The 18,175-nt window shown below is 48.2% G+C and overlaps 1 protein-coding gene across 1 annotated transcript; it reads left to right on the top strand.

Annotated features, from left to right (window-relative positions):
* The first annotated feature begins 5,995 nt into the window (after nucleotides 1-5,995).
* On the top strand, nucleotides 5,996-13,994 carry LOC121461087 (gasdermin-D-like). Its single transcript, XM_041671851.1, is given in 10 exon segments — nucleotides 5,996-6,215; nucleotides 7,411-7,597; nucleotides 8,216-8,390; nucleotides 9,609-9,714; nucleotides 10,379-10,426; nucleotides 11,375-11,550; nucleotides 11,916-12,057; nucleotides 12,490-12,563; nucleotides 13,804-13,920; nucleotides 13,923-13,994. Coding segments are annotated over 10 exon segments (1,317 nt in total).
* The last annotated feature ends 4,181 nt before the right edge of the window (nucleotides 13,995-18,175 follow it).

The raw sequence follows: 18,175 nt of genomic DNA, 5'->3' as shown, positions 1-18,175 counted from the left end.
ATGTCCCCAACATCAAACCTGACATAGATGGGTCAGAGACCAGCCTTTACCCTTGCATGCTCTCATGAGCTCCCTACTGACTCTCTTAGGGAGAACTTAAGGAAAGAATGCTTCCTTCTCTGCAGGTCACATTATATAGAAACAACCATCAACTCAGTTCACAGCCAGCCTGAAGAACCCTCTGTAACCACACAGCCTTCTCTCCTTACTCCTTCGGCCCCAACAGCACCTACCAGGTTGAAGTAGGTTTTCGTCCTCTGGAGAGAGCTCAATTGAAAGTGACTCCTCTCAGTCCTTGGGCCTTCTGAGTCAAGAACAGCTTCTACAAACTCCAGGACCAAAGCAATGTAATTCTCTTCACTGTGCTTCCTTCATTTTAAACAAGTTTGAGTCGGTTTTCAATGCAATATTCTGGACATGTAAGCACACATGACCTCTTCTCTCTAGGAACAAAGCTCTGAACATAGAATTAGTGTTCAAATGCACCATCCAAAAGATCAGCACCAGAGAGCAGCGGAAGGTGTACCTTCAAGACTCTCCTGGCCCAGAGAAGGGAGGAGTCTGAGGAAACCAGCTGAACAAGTCTGGTTCCCGATTTTCAGGAAACTACTATTCCCTCACCTTCTGACGCATGTGATTGCGACATGCGGCTACACGATGAGAAGAGAATGACTGCGCGGACTCTGTGATAGTTACTTCACTCATTGTTCTGACCAAATGCCTGACAAAAGCAACTCCATGGAGGAAAGGGTTATTTTCCTATGATCAAGTGCAGAACTTAACTTCACTTCCATAGAGGAATGCAAAACCAACGATACATTTTAAAAATCTTGAAGCTCACTAGAAATCATAGGCAATAATATTGAGATTCAAGTTTCCCTTTGATTAATGGAAGTTTTTTTTTTAATATAAATCCTTTTTAGTGCCACCAGTGATGAAATGATAATGACTCCCATACAGAGCACACCCTTCAGATATGGAACTTGGAGGGACTGAACTGAAACTGACCTGGGCGCTATCTCCTGAGGATTCTCTCTCACAACATGTGAAGGTGTTAGTCAGGTCACCAAGGGAGGAAAACATCATTAGCCCCACCCAGCTGTAAAGCCTACAATCGTCAATAGTCATCATCATGGCAAGATATGTTCAAGGATGCATTAGTTGTATTTATATCTTTGGGACAACTAACAACCTTCTAAATGGACTTAATATCTTCTCAATAGTAGGGAATTCATGCCTGTTACAATAAACCCAGCCAACTCCCCATGGCTGATGAGGTCATGGACCCTAAAGAGAAGCCTACAGCTGCCACTCTCCTAAACCCGCAAGATTCCTAACCACATTCTAAATCCTTATCCTTTCACTCCCAACTGATTGTAGCTCTTGCCTTCCTCAAAGAAGACTCTTTTTTCAGCACAATCTGCATGGTTTAGAGTGAGCGTGGTCCCCATGGGCTTGTAGAGTCCCATGCTTAGCCCCCAGGAGATAAACCGGGAAAGATTAGCAGTGTGGCCTTGTGGGTTGGGTGTATCATTTTGGAAGAGGTGTGTAGCTGGGCACCCCCAGCTTTGAAGGTTCAAAAGCCTACACCAGGCCAAGTGCCCCTCTCTTTATCCCCTGCCTGTGCATTCTGATGTAAAACTCTCATCTATTTGCCTAGCCTCAGGCCTGCCTGCATGCCACCATGTATCCCGCCAAGATCATAATGGACTAATCCTCTGAAACTGTAAGCAAGCCCCAATTACATCCTCTCTTTTATAAGAATTGCCTCAACCATGGTGTCCCTTCACAAAAATAGAATACTGACTAAGACAGGGACCATCATAGAAATCTGCAACTGGTCAAAATGCAGAGAATTGTTGACCATGGGAGACCCACCCACAGTTGATATGTCTGTAAAATTAGCCCCACACCTGAAGGTCAGGGAACATTGAGGAAGAAGCAATGGAAAGATTCTAAGAGTCAAAGAGAAGGAAGGGCTGCTGCGAGATTGTGTCTTCAAGATAGGACTGGGAGCTGTTCTCTTGAAATCTCAAAACTAGACTCGCCTAAACAAGACTACACATGACAACACAAGTTGGCATGGCAGTGTGGATGGGAAAAAGGCCCTAAAAACACATGGAAAACTAGAGACGACGGATGGCTGCTGAGAGGACAATCAGCCTTCTACAGGGACAAACCCCTGAGAGCTTACCCTATCCCGAGTGTCAGCCCTAAACATACACAAATACAAGCAACACAAAGTGAGCTCAGCAGACTGTATCCATGTATGCATATGTGTGCCTGTGTACAGTGATAATTAACGAAGAGTTCATGAAGTTTACAGGGAGTGCTGAACACGGGGGAGTTCCAGCAGGAAGAGGCGATAAGTACTGACATAAAAATTCTCAAGAAAATTTAAATGTAAAATCAAAAGAAAATTTTGGGATCTCTACTGTTGCTGGCTTTCAGGTAACAGAGGTAATTGAAGGGCCCTAGTTTGTTTTCTGTTGCTGTGGTAAGTACCATGACCAAAAGTAAATTGGGGATGAAAGGATTTATTTCAGCTCATATTCCCAGGTCACAGTCCATCTTTGAAGAAGTCAGGAAGGAACTCCAGCCAAGAACTTAGAGGTAAAAACCCTAGAGAAATGTTGATTACTGGCTTGCTCAATCTTATGTTCAATTGCATTTCTTCTATAGTCCAAGTCCACCTGTGTAAGTATGGTGCCTCCCACAGTTGCTTGGCCCCTCCATTTCAATTATCAGTGAAGAGAATATCTCGCAGAAATGGCTGCAGGCCAACCTGATCTTGGTCATCCCCAACTGAGACAGCCTCAGGGACCTCCGGGCTATGTCAAGTTGAAAGCTGGAGCTGAGTAGGACACAAGAGAACCCAAATAAATGAAGTTAAACTGTGGCAGGGTTGGCTGAACTGAAAATGAGAATTGACAAAAGTTTTACAAGATGACTGTCTTAGTTAAGGCTTCCTTTGCTCTGAAGAGACACCACGACCACAGCAACTCTTAGAAAGGAGAACATTTAATTGGGGGTAGCCTATAGTTTCAGAGGTTTAGTTCATTATCTTCATGAGAGGACGTGGCAGCTCACAAGCAGACACGGTGCTGGAGAAAGAGCTGAAAGATCTACATCTTGATCCATAAGCAACAGAAAGAACTGTGACACTAGATGTAGCTTGAGCATAGTAGACCTCAAAGCCCACCCCCACAGTGACACACTTCCTCCAACACGGCCACACCTACTTCAACAAGGCCACACCTCCTAATAGTGCCACTCCCTTTGGGGTCATTTTCTTTCAAACCACCACAATGAGAATGACTAAAATATTTTAATTGCTTTGCATAAGGTTTAAGAGGGTGGGGTGGTTATGGAATAATGGGCCTTGGTGGACTAGCTACTTTTGAAAATAATTTTTTTTCACATGGCACAGATAATAAACAAATAAATGTACATCCATATACATAAAATGACCACACATGGAAATCACATGAGTACATTTAACCAACCTCTAAGAGAGGCAAAATAGTAACACCCAGATCCGGCAGGCAGCATAGACATTTGTTAAGAGTTTTCCTGTAAAGGGAAGGTGCATCCGGAAGCCAGTTTGCTCAGTTTTTCTCCCCACCCTACCCCTGCCCACCCCTGCCTGCATCTTTGGCTGTGAGCTGCTTTGTAGAAGTGGAGGAAGCCTGCTGGGGCACGGGGGAGGGGCAGCAGTGGGGCAGCGGTGTTAAGGGGAGGGGCGCTTTGAGTCTCAGTCTTCAGGTGTGGCTCCCAGAGTGAGAAGGCTAAGTGAAAAAGGTGTGGCTGAAGGCTCTTTGGCAGACTAGAGAATTAGTTTGTAATTCTGTGAACATAGAATTTAGCTTTTTAAAAAGGGGAAGGAGGAGGGAGAGGGGAAGAAAAGAAAATGTAACTCGGGTTTGATACAGCTGTGGGGGTGCTATAAGAAATAGTTACAAGTCAGCAAGATCAGGAGTGGGTAGAGACGGACTTGACATTTTAGAAGGGCTGAGAGTTCAGCACCTGCATTGATCTAGTCTGTCAAAGAGGGACTGGAGGTGGAAGCATTGAGGGTAGAAGAAGCGATAGCTGGTTCCTATGGTTTGCAAGCCAAGAGGAAGGAGTGGGTTAGGTGCCCATATGGAGGGTAAAGGCTATGCGGGTAGTGTTAACATGTCCCCTCACCCCACAGTTGGATGGGGGAAACAGGGAGGAGTGGAGAGTTTTTCAATACCCATGAGTCACCACGTGGATCAGGATGGAGGAAAAGCCATAGGTTGAGATGCTGGGCGTTGCCATCTCCAAGAAGAGAGAACTGGAGCAAGGGGTGTGTGTGACTAGGAAGGCGAGCTGAAGCAGCATTACCTCACCCAGAAGGAGTTGAACTGTCCAGTTAACCAGAAAGGACTTTTTGGATACAGCAGTGGCAGAATTGGAATCCCTTGGCCCAAGGTCCTAAGGAATCCCACGCGCCCAGAGCTGAATTGCGCAGGCGCAGTGACCAGGGTGTCCGGTGGGAGGTCAGACCGGTGGCACCTACCAGTCACTGCTCTGGCTGCCCCAGGTGCGCAGGCCGAGGGCCTTGTCCCACTCCTTAGGTCCTTCCCTGTCCTACTTTCCTGGCCCCTATGGCCTTGGACACCAGTTCAGCCTGCCTCCTCCCTCTGAACCCTGACTTGGGCTGACCCCTGACCCTTAGGCTACGCCTGCTTCCTTGCAGTGTCGCCATTGTCCTGAGCTAGGGGTGCAGATTCCACTTTCTCTTTCTTCTGGGTCCCAGGAGCGCGACGCTGGAGGACCCAGCCATTTTCGTCTTTCTGAGACCCTGCTGCCACAGAAATATTAAAAATTATCATTTAATACTTTGTGGTAAAGAAATACTAATATCTTGCCAGAAAGAGGTGACGCACACCTTTAACCCCAGCATTCAGGGAGGCAGACGCAGTCTGATTTCAAGATTCAAGGCTAGCCTGCACTACAAAGTGAATTCCAGGCAAGCCTGGGCTACACAGAGAAACCCTGTCTTGAAAACAAAACACGTAAATTTGGTTGTTCTTTTTTTTTTTTAATTGAGACATACTTATGCTTAAAATACACCTTCCTCCTATTTTAAAACAAATTCAAACACTTTTCAGAATCCCTAACATAACTGTGGGTGCCTAAGCACTGCCCCAAAGAGGACGTGGACCTGGCACCTCCTGCGGTCACCAGGGCTGTATGCAATGCTCTCTTCGCTAGCTCCCAGCTGCCCTAGTTCATTTTCTCTTCCCCACCTGCAGCCCAGGGCTCATCCCAAAATCGACACCCAGCACAAATGCTACAAACCGGTGGATCCCGGAGCCCACTGCAGGAAGGGGCTGACTTCAACACCAAGTGCAGAGAAAGATGATCATCCGCCGCTGGAGCTCAGAGAGGAAACCGACCCTCACCCTAGATCTTTCCGCACCGGAAGCTGTACAAGCACAGTGAAGGCAAGTAGGATTCGTGCTCCCTTCTCAAGCCAACCCCTCCCTCTGTTGCCCACACCTGGGTCCCCACTGCCTCTGGGAAAGAAAGTGGGGCCAGAATACAAAGAGCTACAGTCTGTGGACCTATGCTAGCTGCTGAAGGTCTTTACGGTTAACTCGGTCCTCACAGAGATGCGTTGGAGGAGACATTTTCTAAACGTGACTGAACCACTAATAACAAGGCATAGAGCATTCAGTAGCATTTCAAAAAAAAAAAAAAAAGTCCTGTAACCCAGAAAAGTGAGTTTATGGCCCTGAACTTCTCAGACTCCAATGGTGTCCAGCGGGGTAACCTGAAGGGTGTTTGTAGCCAGCTGTGGCATCTACTCTAAGACCAGAGTTGGAAAGCCAGCTCTGGACGAGGTGTGACTCAGGCAGCCAGCCTGGGATCCCAGGCTTGGCTCCTCTGTTTCCCGTTGGCAGCTGGCAATGAGCCCTCCGGTAGTCAGCCCTGGATGATAACGTCCCTTGCTTCTCAAGGAGCAATGTCATCCTTGTTCTTGAGGACTACGAAGAACCTGGTGAGAGAGCTGGGCAGGAAGGGCGAGCTGGTGCCTGTGGACAGCCTGAGCAGATCACCTCGCCTGCGCCCCTTCTGTCTGGTGAGGAAGAAGCACAAGCGTTACCTCTGGCCGTGGGATACGCCCCTCATCCCCACAGACGTCTCCCTCCTGGACATCCTGGAGCCTGGCTGCCCCGACCCAGGTATATTCTGTGAGCAGGCTGCTGCAGAGCAGAATGGGAGTCCCAAGGGAGGCCGATGAATGTGCGGAGAAAAATAAACAAGTCTCTACCCTGGTGCCCAAAGACGCCTGGGCGAGGCTGGCAGAAGCGTAGCCCCCATAGCCATGTCACTGTGGCTGTATGTATCAGGGAAAGGCTCATTTCCTCCTGCGTTCCTCCCTGGGAAATGAGTCATAGCGAACAATCATTATTTGTTTTTATTCATTTTTTAAGTTAGTGTACAAAACAGTGGGTTTGGTTATGGCATTTTCTGTTAAACAGATTTTTTTTACATTTATTTACTCTGTGGGAGCTGTCGTGTGGTGGGCATATGTGTCCACAGCACCCGTGTGCAGGTAGGTCAGAGGGCAACTTGCAAGGGTCCGTTCTCTCCTACCACCACGTGGGTCCCAGGATCAAACCCAGGTTGTCAGGCTTGTGCCCCGAGCATCCATCATGCCATTTCACACACGTATGTTAATTTGTCTGTGTTTGTGAACCTTATTCCCCTCCTCTCGCTGGTTCTCTTCCATGTCACAGAGGTCCCCTTACTCCCACGCTCCCCTTCTGCCTTTATTTCTTATCTACTTCCATGCCATGCATGTGTGCACACCACACACACACACACACTCGTTTTAGAACAATTATTTCATTTTATTTAAAATTTAATTTATCTGGTGTGTGTGTGTGTGTGTGTGTGTGTGTGTGTGTGTGTTTGTATCACACGAGTGCAGGTGCCTTTAGAGGCCAAAAGAGGGTGTAGATCCCCCTGGAGCAACAAATGACTGTGAGCAGGCCAACATGGGTGCTGAGAACCGAATCAGGTCCTCTGGAGTCAAGCATTCTCACTGCCGAGCCATCTCTCCAGCCCCAACCGACACCCAGTCGGCTATAAAGGCTACCATAGAGTCCAGGCTTCCTATGCCAAAGGCCACACTAGCAAATCCACCGATAATCCTTAAATCCCCCTCGGAAGAACCCATGCTGCTCTTCCTTCTCAGCAGACAGATGGGGAAACCGAGTCTCCAAGAGCTCGGTGGCTTCTGCCTGGCACACGCAATGCAGAAGCGCTAGCAGCAATTTTGAGACCCGACTGAGGTCACTGCACCCTGGGCCACCCTGCAACCTGTCTCCTTCCCTGGCCAGGCACCTGTAGCTTGGGCTTCTTTCTCTCCAGAGGTGGATCACAGCAGCCCCATCAACATCTGGGAGAAGGCGGCCGGAGGGCTAACAGGGGCCGTGAGCCTCAGCGCTGGGCTGCAGGGCCAGGTGACGGGAAGCAGCAGTTCCACCTGCATCTCTGCCTTGGCAGTGCGGACACTCTGGGTTTCCCCTTGTACCTGGGAAATGCTGCTTGAGAAGAGGTAAGAGCCAGGGAAGGTTCCTTGGCAGATGGCCTCCCAGCCGAGGTCAATGGCACAGGTGTGAGGAAGCCCAGGGCACTGCCAGCCTGCGGCCTGACAAGCCATATGGGACAGTAGGCTAGGGTGCAGGAGCCCACCGCGGGACTGAGCCCTGGTCCCAGGAGGAGGCTCAGAAGTTTCAGACCACATACATTTGGGGCCAGGAAAGAAAACAGAATCATAGGCGTGTAAGGCAATAGGGATTATGGGAAACTGGAAACACCTGCGTGAGGCTGGTGGCTATACCGTTGCTGCCAGTTTTCCCAGGATAAGTAATCTGGGTCTTTTTCATCTATTTTAATATTAAACCTCATTTTGGTCTGTGTGGTTATCTGTAACCTTGAAGAAGACTGTTCCAAGCTTCTCTCAGTTTCCCCCTTTCGGGCCACCCACACTCACTTTAGACAAGCCGTCCGCCACCCCCCCCCCACACACACACACACAAGGCCCGCACATTATTTCCACAAGCTGCTGAGATCAGTGCAAACAGCCCCAAGCCTGGAAAGGCCTTGGACTGCCCAGCTGGACAGATAGATACCCCTCATATCTCTGGTCTTCTCCGCTTCCAACACTTTCCAGGAAACTGCGGTCCCCTAGGCCCTCCTTCCTCCAGGAACTACAGAGCCGGAAGGAGAGGGAGAGCCTGTACGTGGTGACGGAGGCTGTGGAGACCCTGCAAGAGGCAGTACTTCAGAGCCAGGGCCAAACGCTAGGAGCCGGGCAGCTGTCCCTCCTACAGCTGGGCAACATTCAGGTGTGCAATGTACTGGAATAGGGACATAGTGGGCAGTGAGTTTAGAATACTGAATATTATTGGCCTCAAAAAGGCCTGGAAGCCTTCTTGCCCCTGAAGGGGAATGCTGTCCTTGGAGGTTGACATGGTCTCAGCTCTGTTTTGCTGAGGTTTCTTCTGCCCTTCCCTCACTATCTCCTCTTTCCTTCTGTTTTGAATCAGGGTCTTAGCACACTGCCCAATCTGGACCCAGGTGATCTCTCCTTTCCAGGTACCTGCTGTTACAGATGCAACAGCAGCAAGGGCGTCTCCTCAAGTTATCATGTGGTTGAAACAGCACACAGTCTCTGGTTTAGTTTGGGTTTTTCCAGATGATCCCTGTATGTGTCCTTCACAGTAGAGGAGTTACACACCTGCTTACAAACTTCTATTCTTAGGTCATTTATTTCAGCCACTCTTACCGTCACACAGAAAGGCTGGCTTCACACAAGCATTCTAGGTCTCTGGGGCTGTCTCCTACATAATAACTGTGGGCAAAGTAGCTGACCCCCTCAGCATGTCCACAAATGCAAATGCTGACAGGTAGGGGCCACTTTTAAGGAAAACCTCTCTTGGCTCTGTGGCCACATCTTGCTGCAAGGTGGTAGCCTATATCCAGGATAACCATGTTGCCTGTTGAAGATGGATGAGTTTTATTATTATAGCTTGTAAGTAGTTCTTTTTCTGTGGGAATAGGCAGATATGGCTGTGCCAATGGGACATCACGAAAGTCCAGTTTTCTGGGCCAATGCCTTCCCCTCATGCCTTTACCTCTCTAAGCCTTGGTTTTCGTGTGGAAAATGGGAGAAAGGGACTTGGTGGCCATGTGGAGTCTAGACAGACTAGCTATGCCCCAGTGCCTGTACCTCAGCATATCCCAAGTGAGTATCCCAAAGACACTGTAACATGTTTAAGGAGACAAAACACACTGGCGTCTTTGTTGTATGGCTTCTTAAAACTTTACCAAGCCAGGTGCATTGTGTATGTCCAGAATGTCTTGGGTTATTTTCTGGAAATATCTTTTATGCAAGCATAGTTTGTGTTCTTGCCTCCACTAGGGGTCTGTCGGGCCACCCATTGGCCACCCTCCAGGAATCTTAGCATCAAGACTGATAGTCTTCCCATCTGCCTCCAAAATCCATTCCTGAATCTTCTGGAGGCCCAAGAGTTGGTGTCCTCTTCTCCCTGCCTCTCTCGCAGGTCCAGGTTCAGAGCCACATGGACACAGAGAAAGTGGTGAGCATCCCACAGGGCAGTATACTGGCTTACAGGGTTCTGCAGCTGGTGCTGGAGGAAGACAGCTGGGGTAAGCCTATTCATCCCGCTCTCTACCCCACCGACCCCCTGCCAGCAATCAAATATTAGGGAGCAGTGAGGAGCAAAAGGAGGGAAGGAAGTCCCAGGGCTCCCCATTGCCTGAGCAGTGTCTTGTCAGACCATCTAAAAAGACTTGATTTTTGTAGAAGCCTGCTCAGGTCAGATGTTAAGGACGCTTAAACCCAGTCTGGCCCTGCTTGCCTTGGGATGGGGTTGAATTCTACCAGGGAAGAACCTTGGTTACCTAATTGGAACCAAGCCTCACTGCATGTCTGTAGTTAGAAACTGAGACACAGTAGGTCTTGCTGGCTCCATCCTTGTCCTAAACCAGAGACACGTCTAGAAACTGCCTAGATGGCACCAGCTCTGGGCACTCAATCCAGGCCCTGGATCTCTAGGCTTGGCCTTGCAGTGGGAGAAGAAGGCAAATGGAGACGGCTCCATTGTCCCCATGGAAGGGAAAAGCATGAGTTTGGGAGCCAAGCATTGTCACTTGTGGTCCTGGCCATGCCCCTGTCACTCTCTAGTAGAACTTGGGTTGCTTTAGAATGCCATGTGGTAAACCCTGCTGTCCATCACGGGAAATGCAACCTTCCTGACCATATCCTGTTTCTTTGGGTTTGTTTGTATTTTCCCTCCTCTGCCATATGCAGCTGTCCTTTACTTCCCTGAAAGAAAGCTCTGCAGGGACACCAGGAGAGGTGAGTGATTCCCCTGGCATGGTTCTGTGGCCCCTTACCAGTGCTATGTGGTGACCCTAGGTCTCTGTGGGTGACTCTACCTGATAAGGTAAAGTGAACCAGAACTGCCAAGAGGAATGAGTGGCAGAATTGCCCCGTTGGAGACTCCTAACTGTCTCAACCCTGGTTCCTTCTCCTGCACATGGAGGATGACACTTTTCTCTCTAGCCTAGAGGATCAGAGCCAGAACCTCAGAGGCTGGGTGTAAACAGACTGCACTTTCATTTCCCTGACACCCAGACCTGAATCATCACATAGAAACTATATTAATTACAACACTGTTTGGTCGATGACTCAAAGTATATTTCTAGCTCTTAAATGAACCCATTTCTATTCATCTGTGTATCACAACGAGGCTGGGGCTTACTGGTAAGGTTCTGGCACCTTTCTCCTTCGGCAGCTACATGGCATCTCGCTGACTCCACCTTCTTTCCTTTTCTATCTCTGCTTGCATTTCCTCCCTTGCTACATTCTGCACTGCCATAAGCCAAAGCAGTTTCTTTATTAACCACTGGAAATAAAACATATTCCCAGCATACAGAGGACCCGAGTCACCCAGGTTGACTTCCTACAATCAGAGAGGCTTAGAAGCCCTGGAAGAGAAAGCTAGGTCAGATTTTGTTCTGAAGCATTAAGGGGGAAGAAATAATAGGAAGGTGGTAAGGTGATAGGAAGGTGGGCGAAGACCTGTGAGTGCCTGGTGTGGGGAGGAAATTCCCTGCAAATGTCTAGTGAAGGTGCAGAGGAGAGAACGAGCTGAATACACATGACACATATATAGCTTTGTGTGAAGGATCCGCACAGGGCTATTCCTGGGACATTGGATCTCCTGGGGAGGCTGGGAGCAAAAGGACCCCTGAACAGGCAACTGTGCACAAGACTAAGTGACTGACCACCTGATTTTTACAGGCATAGCCATCAGCCCGGACTCAGAGGAGGAGTCCAACTTCCAGAGCTTGCAGGACCAAGCGGATGGCCAGTTGGAGGACCTGGCCACACTGTCCTCAGAGCTACGGGACACATTGCTGGGTGCCCTCCAGGAGCTGCTACAAGACTGCCAGGCACTCCAGGAGCTGGAAGACACGGTGATGGGCTGATGGACCCAAGGGACAGGCTTGACAAAGGCCCCAGATCCAGGGAGATAGACAGAGAACAGGCAGAAGGGAACAGAAACAGAACGTGGTGACTGACAGGGATTCCTTGGGGCTCTCATGCACACTGCTGGGAATGTGAGGCAGGCCGTGTATAGACTGGCATGCCTTAGTGCCAGCTACTACACCAGACACTAAAGCCTAGACTCCCATTGGGCCACCCAGTTAGGAGGAACCTGGTTCAGCCAAGCTCAAATCCAAACCAAGTTTTTATACCCAGAGGCAGGAATGACTTCTTGAATGGGCAGGGACACTGAATGCACGAACAGGGGCCTCTTCTTCATACCCTTGCCCTGCAGTTGGAAGAGACTCTGGACACTGGCTTGCTGACACAGCTAGAAGGCCCTGGGGGTTTTGTCTTAAGCATCCTCCAAGATCCCGTAGGCAACTTGTTGTGCTCAAGAGGCAGGGCTATCCTCTACATTCTGGGAGCCCTAGCAGGTAAGGGGCTCAGGGATCAACAGGATATCCTAAAGGGTGAACAAGAGTGAGGACCTCATGCCAAAGCTTAGGCAGCTCGGGTATGGGCTTCCTGACCTGAGTTTCTGGCCCTAGGTCTGCACTAATAATAGGAGTAGCCTTGGCCAAGTCTTGCCAGACCCTAGTTCACCACTGTTGCTCAAGGTCAATCAGTGGAACAGCCTGAACAGTGAAAACCCTTTGTGTCAGACGTCCATTGCCAGTCCTTGATAGACTGTTCCGGGGTGACAGTTTTTACCTTTTAGATTCTTGACAAAGATGGCTCCAGTGGTGCCAGAATTAGCAGAGCTTCTCCTCACCTAAGAACCCCAGGGGTGCAGCCCTTCCTCCATCAGAGTCCACACAATGCAGAGCACCTGTGACCTCTTCTACCTAGTGACCTATTTCTTGCAGCACTGAGTGAACCCCAGCATTGCCTGTTGGCCCAGTCCATAGAGAGACGAATCCTAGCTGAGGAACTGGAACTGGTGAGAGCCTCAAAGAAGGTCTGATGGGATTCCCTGAGGTGCAGGGAGAGATGTGGGAAGCAGATGGAGATGCTCTAAAGGAAGATCTGACCTTCATTCCTCGGGAGCCTGTCTGCAGTTCATTTGTGCAGTCCCTACTCAGGAGCAGGCTCTGGGTCTGGCTTTGCAGCCTCCAACTCCAGACAGCCTCTTGCTGGGGATCCCAGTTTCTCCTGCAACCTGAAATGCTCTATACATCCATATCATTTATGTTCTCTGTCAAGCTCAAAAATGTGAGGGGAAAGAGGATATCCCACCCAACTACTTCCTCCTGTTGATGTTGGATGGCATTAGGATGAGCTCATATAGGCAATTTCTGGTGGAGACAACTCTTGAAGTCCATAAGCTAGAGAAGTGGGCGGGCAGCCTGGCAGAAGAGCAATTCTGGGGCATGCTACGGATGCTTTCCTATATGCAGCAGCAGTCAATGGGAGTGTGCACAGGAGTAGAAATAGGGCTGTGTGATCACCAGGACCAAATGCATAACTGCGCAAACCCCAAGGCCACAGCTTGGTTGCGGACAGTGAGCAGAGGCACCTGGTTGCTGCTCGGGGGTGGGTGCAATCACCCAAAGCCTAGGTGGTCCCTGAGTTCCTTCTGAGTAGTTTATTGCAGGTAGCGAGCATCTTGGAACACAACTGGAATCAGATGGAGGAAACGACCTGTCCTCTCCCAGCAGGAGTCCTCTGTGCTCTGAAGAGTGAGGATGTGGTCCTCATTATAAGCCTGGTGGAGAGCTGCGGGCTGCAGCTGGAGCAGCCCAGCTGCCAGCTCACCTGGGACCCCACAGTGATGCCTCAGCTCTCTGCTCTCTATGGGTGCCTCACAGGGCTGCAGCTACTGGCTGACCTAAGCCCTGGACTTTCTACGACAGTGCCTCCAGAGGGAACACTGGTATGTCCCTAGGGACACATCCAACCTGACTCCTGCCAGCCCATGATGTCACTGACCCGCCTGTGGTCACAGCTGATGGCAAACTTCCACCAGGCCAGGCTCCACCCAGGACTGGTTTCAGGCATCAGAAACATCCATTCAGAACAAGGAAGGCCAGGGCCATTTGGGCTAGCTGCAGAAGAGTGTGACTCTGTACCCTGCTTTGCCACCACTCCCAGCTGTGTAGCTTAGACAGCACAGTCCCCTCTGTGCTCAGGTGAAATCAGTCATTGTAAAAGGAGATTTGTGATAATTCCTCAAGCACAAGATGGCAGTGAAAACTTTCAAAATTATACGTGACATGCTTACAAGAGTGCTGCTACTGTATGGTGCACAGTGAATAAGGCCACACAGGGAAGACGTTATGCAGAGTAACACAGGACTTAGGCTGTTCTGCCTTGCATTTCCTGCAGCTTTCCTAAGCACCCCCCCCCCCCCAACCAGGCCCTGCCACCATAACATGGCTCACACTGGTCAGGTTCCAGCCAACTGCACCTGTTGGAACATGCAACAGTTAAGAGAGGAGTCTTCAACAGCAGAAAAAAGAAAAATTAAAAAGTAACTGGACCCTTCCCTGATAGACCAGGCTCTTTCTAGTCTTAATTGTGCAAATGGCTGGGTCTCTCTCAGCATCTCCCTAGAGATTTCTTCTGTGATAGACTGTTTCTGGTAAAACCTCCATTTGTGTGTGTGTAAGAGAGAGAGACTTACAGATCTGGAGGATGAAACCCAGGGAAATTACAGATCAGAGTAGGAAGGGGCTAGAACTATAGTGCCTCCTTTACCTGTCCTTTCTGCTTGCCTCCTGCTTCTCCCTGGGCCCTCTCATGTCCCTGCTGAATATAACTTCCCCAACCTATTTTCCACTTCCACTTATCCTTCTAGGCATTCGGGCTGAAAGCTATTGTCCACGTTGTCCCTCCCTGCCAATGTACTGAGGAAGACTACCGCTACCACCTTAAATCACATCCTAAACTTGCTCATTTCTCACACACTGGTTGCCAACTTGCCATGAGTTTTTGCCTTGATACTATCAACTGCTTAACTGGTCCCTGCCTGTTTCCTCAATCTCTTCTTGGGATAGCTGGAATGAAGTCTTTCAAATAAATAGCAATTTCTTCCTCTGAGCCTTCTGAAGCCCTAAGTCAGTCTCAAATGGCCTCAAAGGCTTTCTGTTCTGCTCCATTCATTTGGCTGCAACTCCCTCTCTCCCCTCTGCTTTAGACCCGCTGCTCCTCTGTTCTCTGCTATTGGCTGCCTTCCCCGGGTTCCTTCACCGCTGAGGTTCTCTTCTTCCTGTTTTGGCTCACAAGACACCTTCTTTAATGAGCCCCATTCCTATTAACTCTAAGTTGCAAACTGCCCTCTCAATCGTCTTGAGCTTTCCCACAGCTCTTTGCATCTTCCATAATATAGTAACATAGACCCTAATGAACTGATATCAAAGCTCTGGGAAGACTGCAGTGCAGATCAGTTCTTAGGGACTGGAGGAAGTAGGTATTGAGCAAGACTCACACATTTTCTTAACTGTGCTGAACAACAGTTTTCCAGAAGCTGGTAACAGGAAGACACAGCATTCTGGGAGATGAATAACCCCTGAGCCGGCACTTGTCAAGAAAACTGATCGAACAGCTCTGCTTCTCTAGAAGGGACTAGAGAGTGGGGTTATCTCAGATCAGGGCACTTTATTTAAAGGTCTCAGAATCTTCAACTGGACCATGCAGATAGCTCTGTGATTAAGAGCACTGGCAGCTCTTGCAGAGAACCAGGGTCCAATTCCCAGCACCCACACGGTGGCTCTCAATCATCTGTAACTGCAGTTTCATGGGATCTGATCCTCATCTGGGAGTACTGCATACACATGGTACATTTCCAGGCAGGCAAAACATTCAGATACAACACCACTTCTTCACAGTTACAGTAACTTGACTTTCAGGTGTGAAGACTTGCACCTTGGTAAGGTGTGCACCTCAGGAGGCTGTGTAACAGAAATACTAACTACTGTAACATGAGATACTCATGAACATCATGCTACTTACGGCCAAGGATATGACAGCTTCAGCGACTTAAAGTGGCTCTAAGGACACACAGGCAGCTACAGGTGGCCCAGGCCCACTTGACTTACAAAAAGCTATACTATTTCTCCTACACAATGGGTAAATCTTTAGCACTTCTTAGAAAACAGTTTCAGGATACTGACACTTTGTGTAAATACACAACCAGAAAAGATACGGACAATACATGCCAATATTTGCTATCTTGAGACTTCCTCAGTTCAACCTAGAATGCTCTGCCTATACATGGAGAAAACTCATTATCATCGTCATCCTAGTACACAGGCTGTGGCTACCTATTCACTAGAGATGGTCTGTCAATACTCTCCCTGAACTCACCAGGGCTTGCCATTTAAAAGCATTTGCAGGGACTGGGCAAGTAGCTCAGTGGTAGAGTACTTACTTGGCCTGTAAATGATCCTGAACTCCACACCCCAAGAACTGCAAAATGTTAAATTTTTAAAAATTGTTTTTTAGAGATTTGGAAGAGCTTACCGGTGACGAGCACATACTGCTCTTACAGAGGACCTATGCTAAGCAGTTAGTTCATAACTACATATAACTCCAGTTCTAGGGGACCCAATGCCATCTTTAGGCTTCCTCAGGCACCCACACTTGTGTATACATATGCACAAAGACACATAATTAAAAATCTTTAAAAATAGTTTCAGTCTCAGGCCAATGACCTGCTATTCAGAAAACCGCTATCATGCAGAATATTTCCATCTAGCCATTACAAGATCTATCATCGGTTTATTCAAATTACATAGGTCTTGCACCTTCACTAAGCACTGAGAACCAGTTGTGTTCTCTAGAATGGAAAACCTACATTACTACACAGCATACCAGGAGTATACTGTAAAGCTATGATGGTCAAAATACTAACACTGAGCACCCCTTGCCTGCAAATGGCCGAGGCATTGACCAGCTGGTTTATTGAGGCCTTCTCTAAAGACACACCAGTGTTTCCTGTTTGGGGACAGAATATTTAAATGAAGTCACACCAAGTTAAAGAAGGAAGCTGAATATACTCAAGCTCACTGACTAAACTTTGTTTTAACTTATCACAGTATAAAGCCTTGCTGACAGAACATGAGACATCCTGGTGGTACGGGGATCAGTCAATTATCCCTCTCCACTGATGAGGAAGAGAGCTTCTGCACAGTGCTGTCGCTTGGGTGTCAGGGCTCTGAATCCACTTGTCTTCCATTCTTACTTAGTTGATGGGCTAGTCCTTTTAAGAATTTTTGGCATGGCAATTACTGCAATCTCAAAAGGAACCAGAATGGCATTTCAAACTCAAAAAGGATTTCAACTCAAAAACTTAAATTTGAGCACAACAGATGCCAGTTATCCTTGTAAGTCTAAAATATCTACAGTAACCTTAAGAGATCCAGAATGCTAAATCTAAATCTTTCAACAGAGGTTGAAAATGCCACACATCTGACAAGCCATGGGTGTGCATTGGTAGAAGAGATGACATCATAGCTTACCCTACTGTTTCAGACACACATGGGTCAAAACCAGGCTGAGGCATTTGCTGATAGAGACATACTTTAGAAAACCACAAGGGGAGGCCGGGCAGTGGTGGCGCACGCCTTTAATCCCAGCACTTGGGAGGCAGAGGCAGGCAGATCTCTGTGAGTTCGAGACCAGCCTGGTCTACAAGAGCTAGTTCCAGGACAGGCTCCAAAACCACAGAGAAACCCTGTCTCGGGGGAGGGGGGGAAGCTTCAGGGTTAGATTTACCACCAGCAGAGCAGGGTCAACCTCTGTCCAATGGACAAGCAGACCCTTTGCTTGGTCTGTGCTATGTCCAGCCCCAGAATCCTTGACCCCAAAGGAAGTTTCCTGAGCAGTACATGCCAACACCATCAGAGGCAGCTTATCCGTCACACGTGTGTGTGTGTGTCCCCATTATTCGAGGCTGTCAAATAAACCTGTTCTTCCTTCTAACCAAAGCATGGACGGGCAGATTCTGTATGGGGCCAGTACATAACTTTAGCCTCTGATGGCCATGTGACCTTTGCCACAATTCTGCTGCTACAATGAGCAAAATAGCCATAAATAATATACATATATATACAATGAAAAGGCTATGTTCAATAAAATTTTATTTATCAACACTGGAGTTTGAATTTCATATACTTTCTCATGCTACAAAATATTTTTTCAACTTTTAAAAAAACATTTGTTATCCTTTATTCCGCCAACCTTTTAAAAATCATTCTTAATTCACAGGCTGTATAGGTACAGAAGAAGGTGGATTGGCCCAGAGCCTGGGCTACTGACCCCTAGGCTAAAGTTAAGTTTTTTTAGCCCACTTAATCTTCAACATGCAGGGTGTGAACTATGTTACCTGGAAAGGCCACAGCAGTATCACTACATTTATTTCATTTATTTGTACTCATTCACTCCATACAAGCACTAACTTGGTAGCTATCCATTTTTAGGTATTGTGCAAGATCCTTCCTTGGGACACTGGAGGAATATGACATGGCTCTTCTCTCACGTTCTCAGTCTTCATAGTATCTCAATACTATAATTTCTCAAGAGTAAAAAGATCCCAAAGCGTGAAGTACTAGG

The sequence above is a fragment of the Microtus oregoni genome, unplaced genomic scaffold, assembly GCF_018167655.1.
Source record: "Microtus oregoni isolate MIOR12 unplaced genomic scaffold, Mior012 000022F_ref0000154, whole genome shotgun sequence".
Lineage (NCBI taxonomy): Eukaryota > Metazoa > Chordata > Mammalia > Rodentia > Cricetidae > Microtus > Microtus oregoni.
The sequence above is the reverse complement of the archived record's forward strand: the minus strand, read 5'-3'. Positions and strand labels throughout refer to the sequence as shown.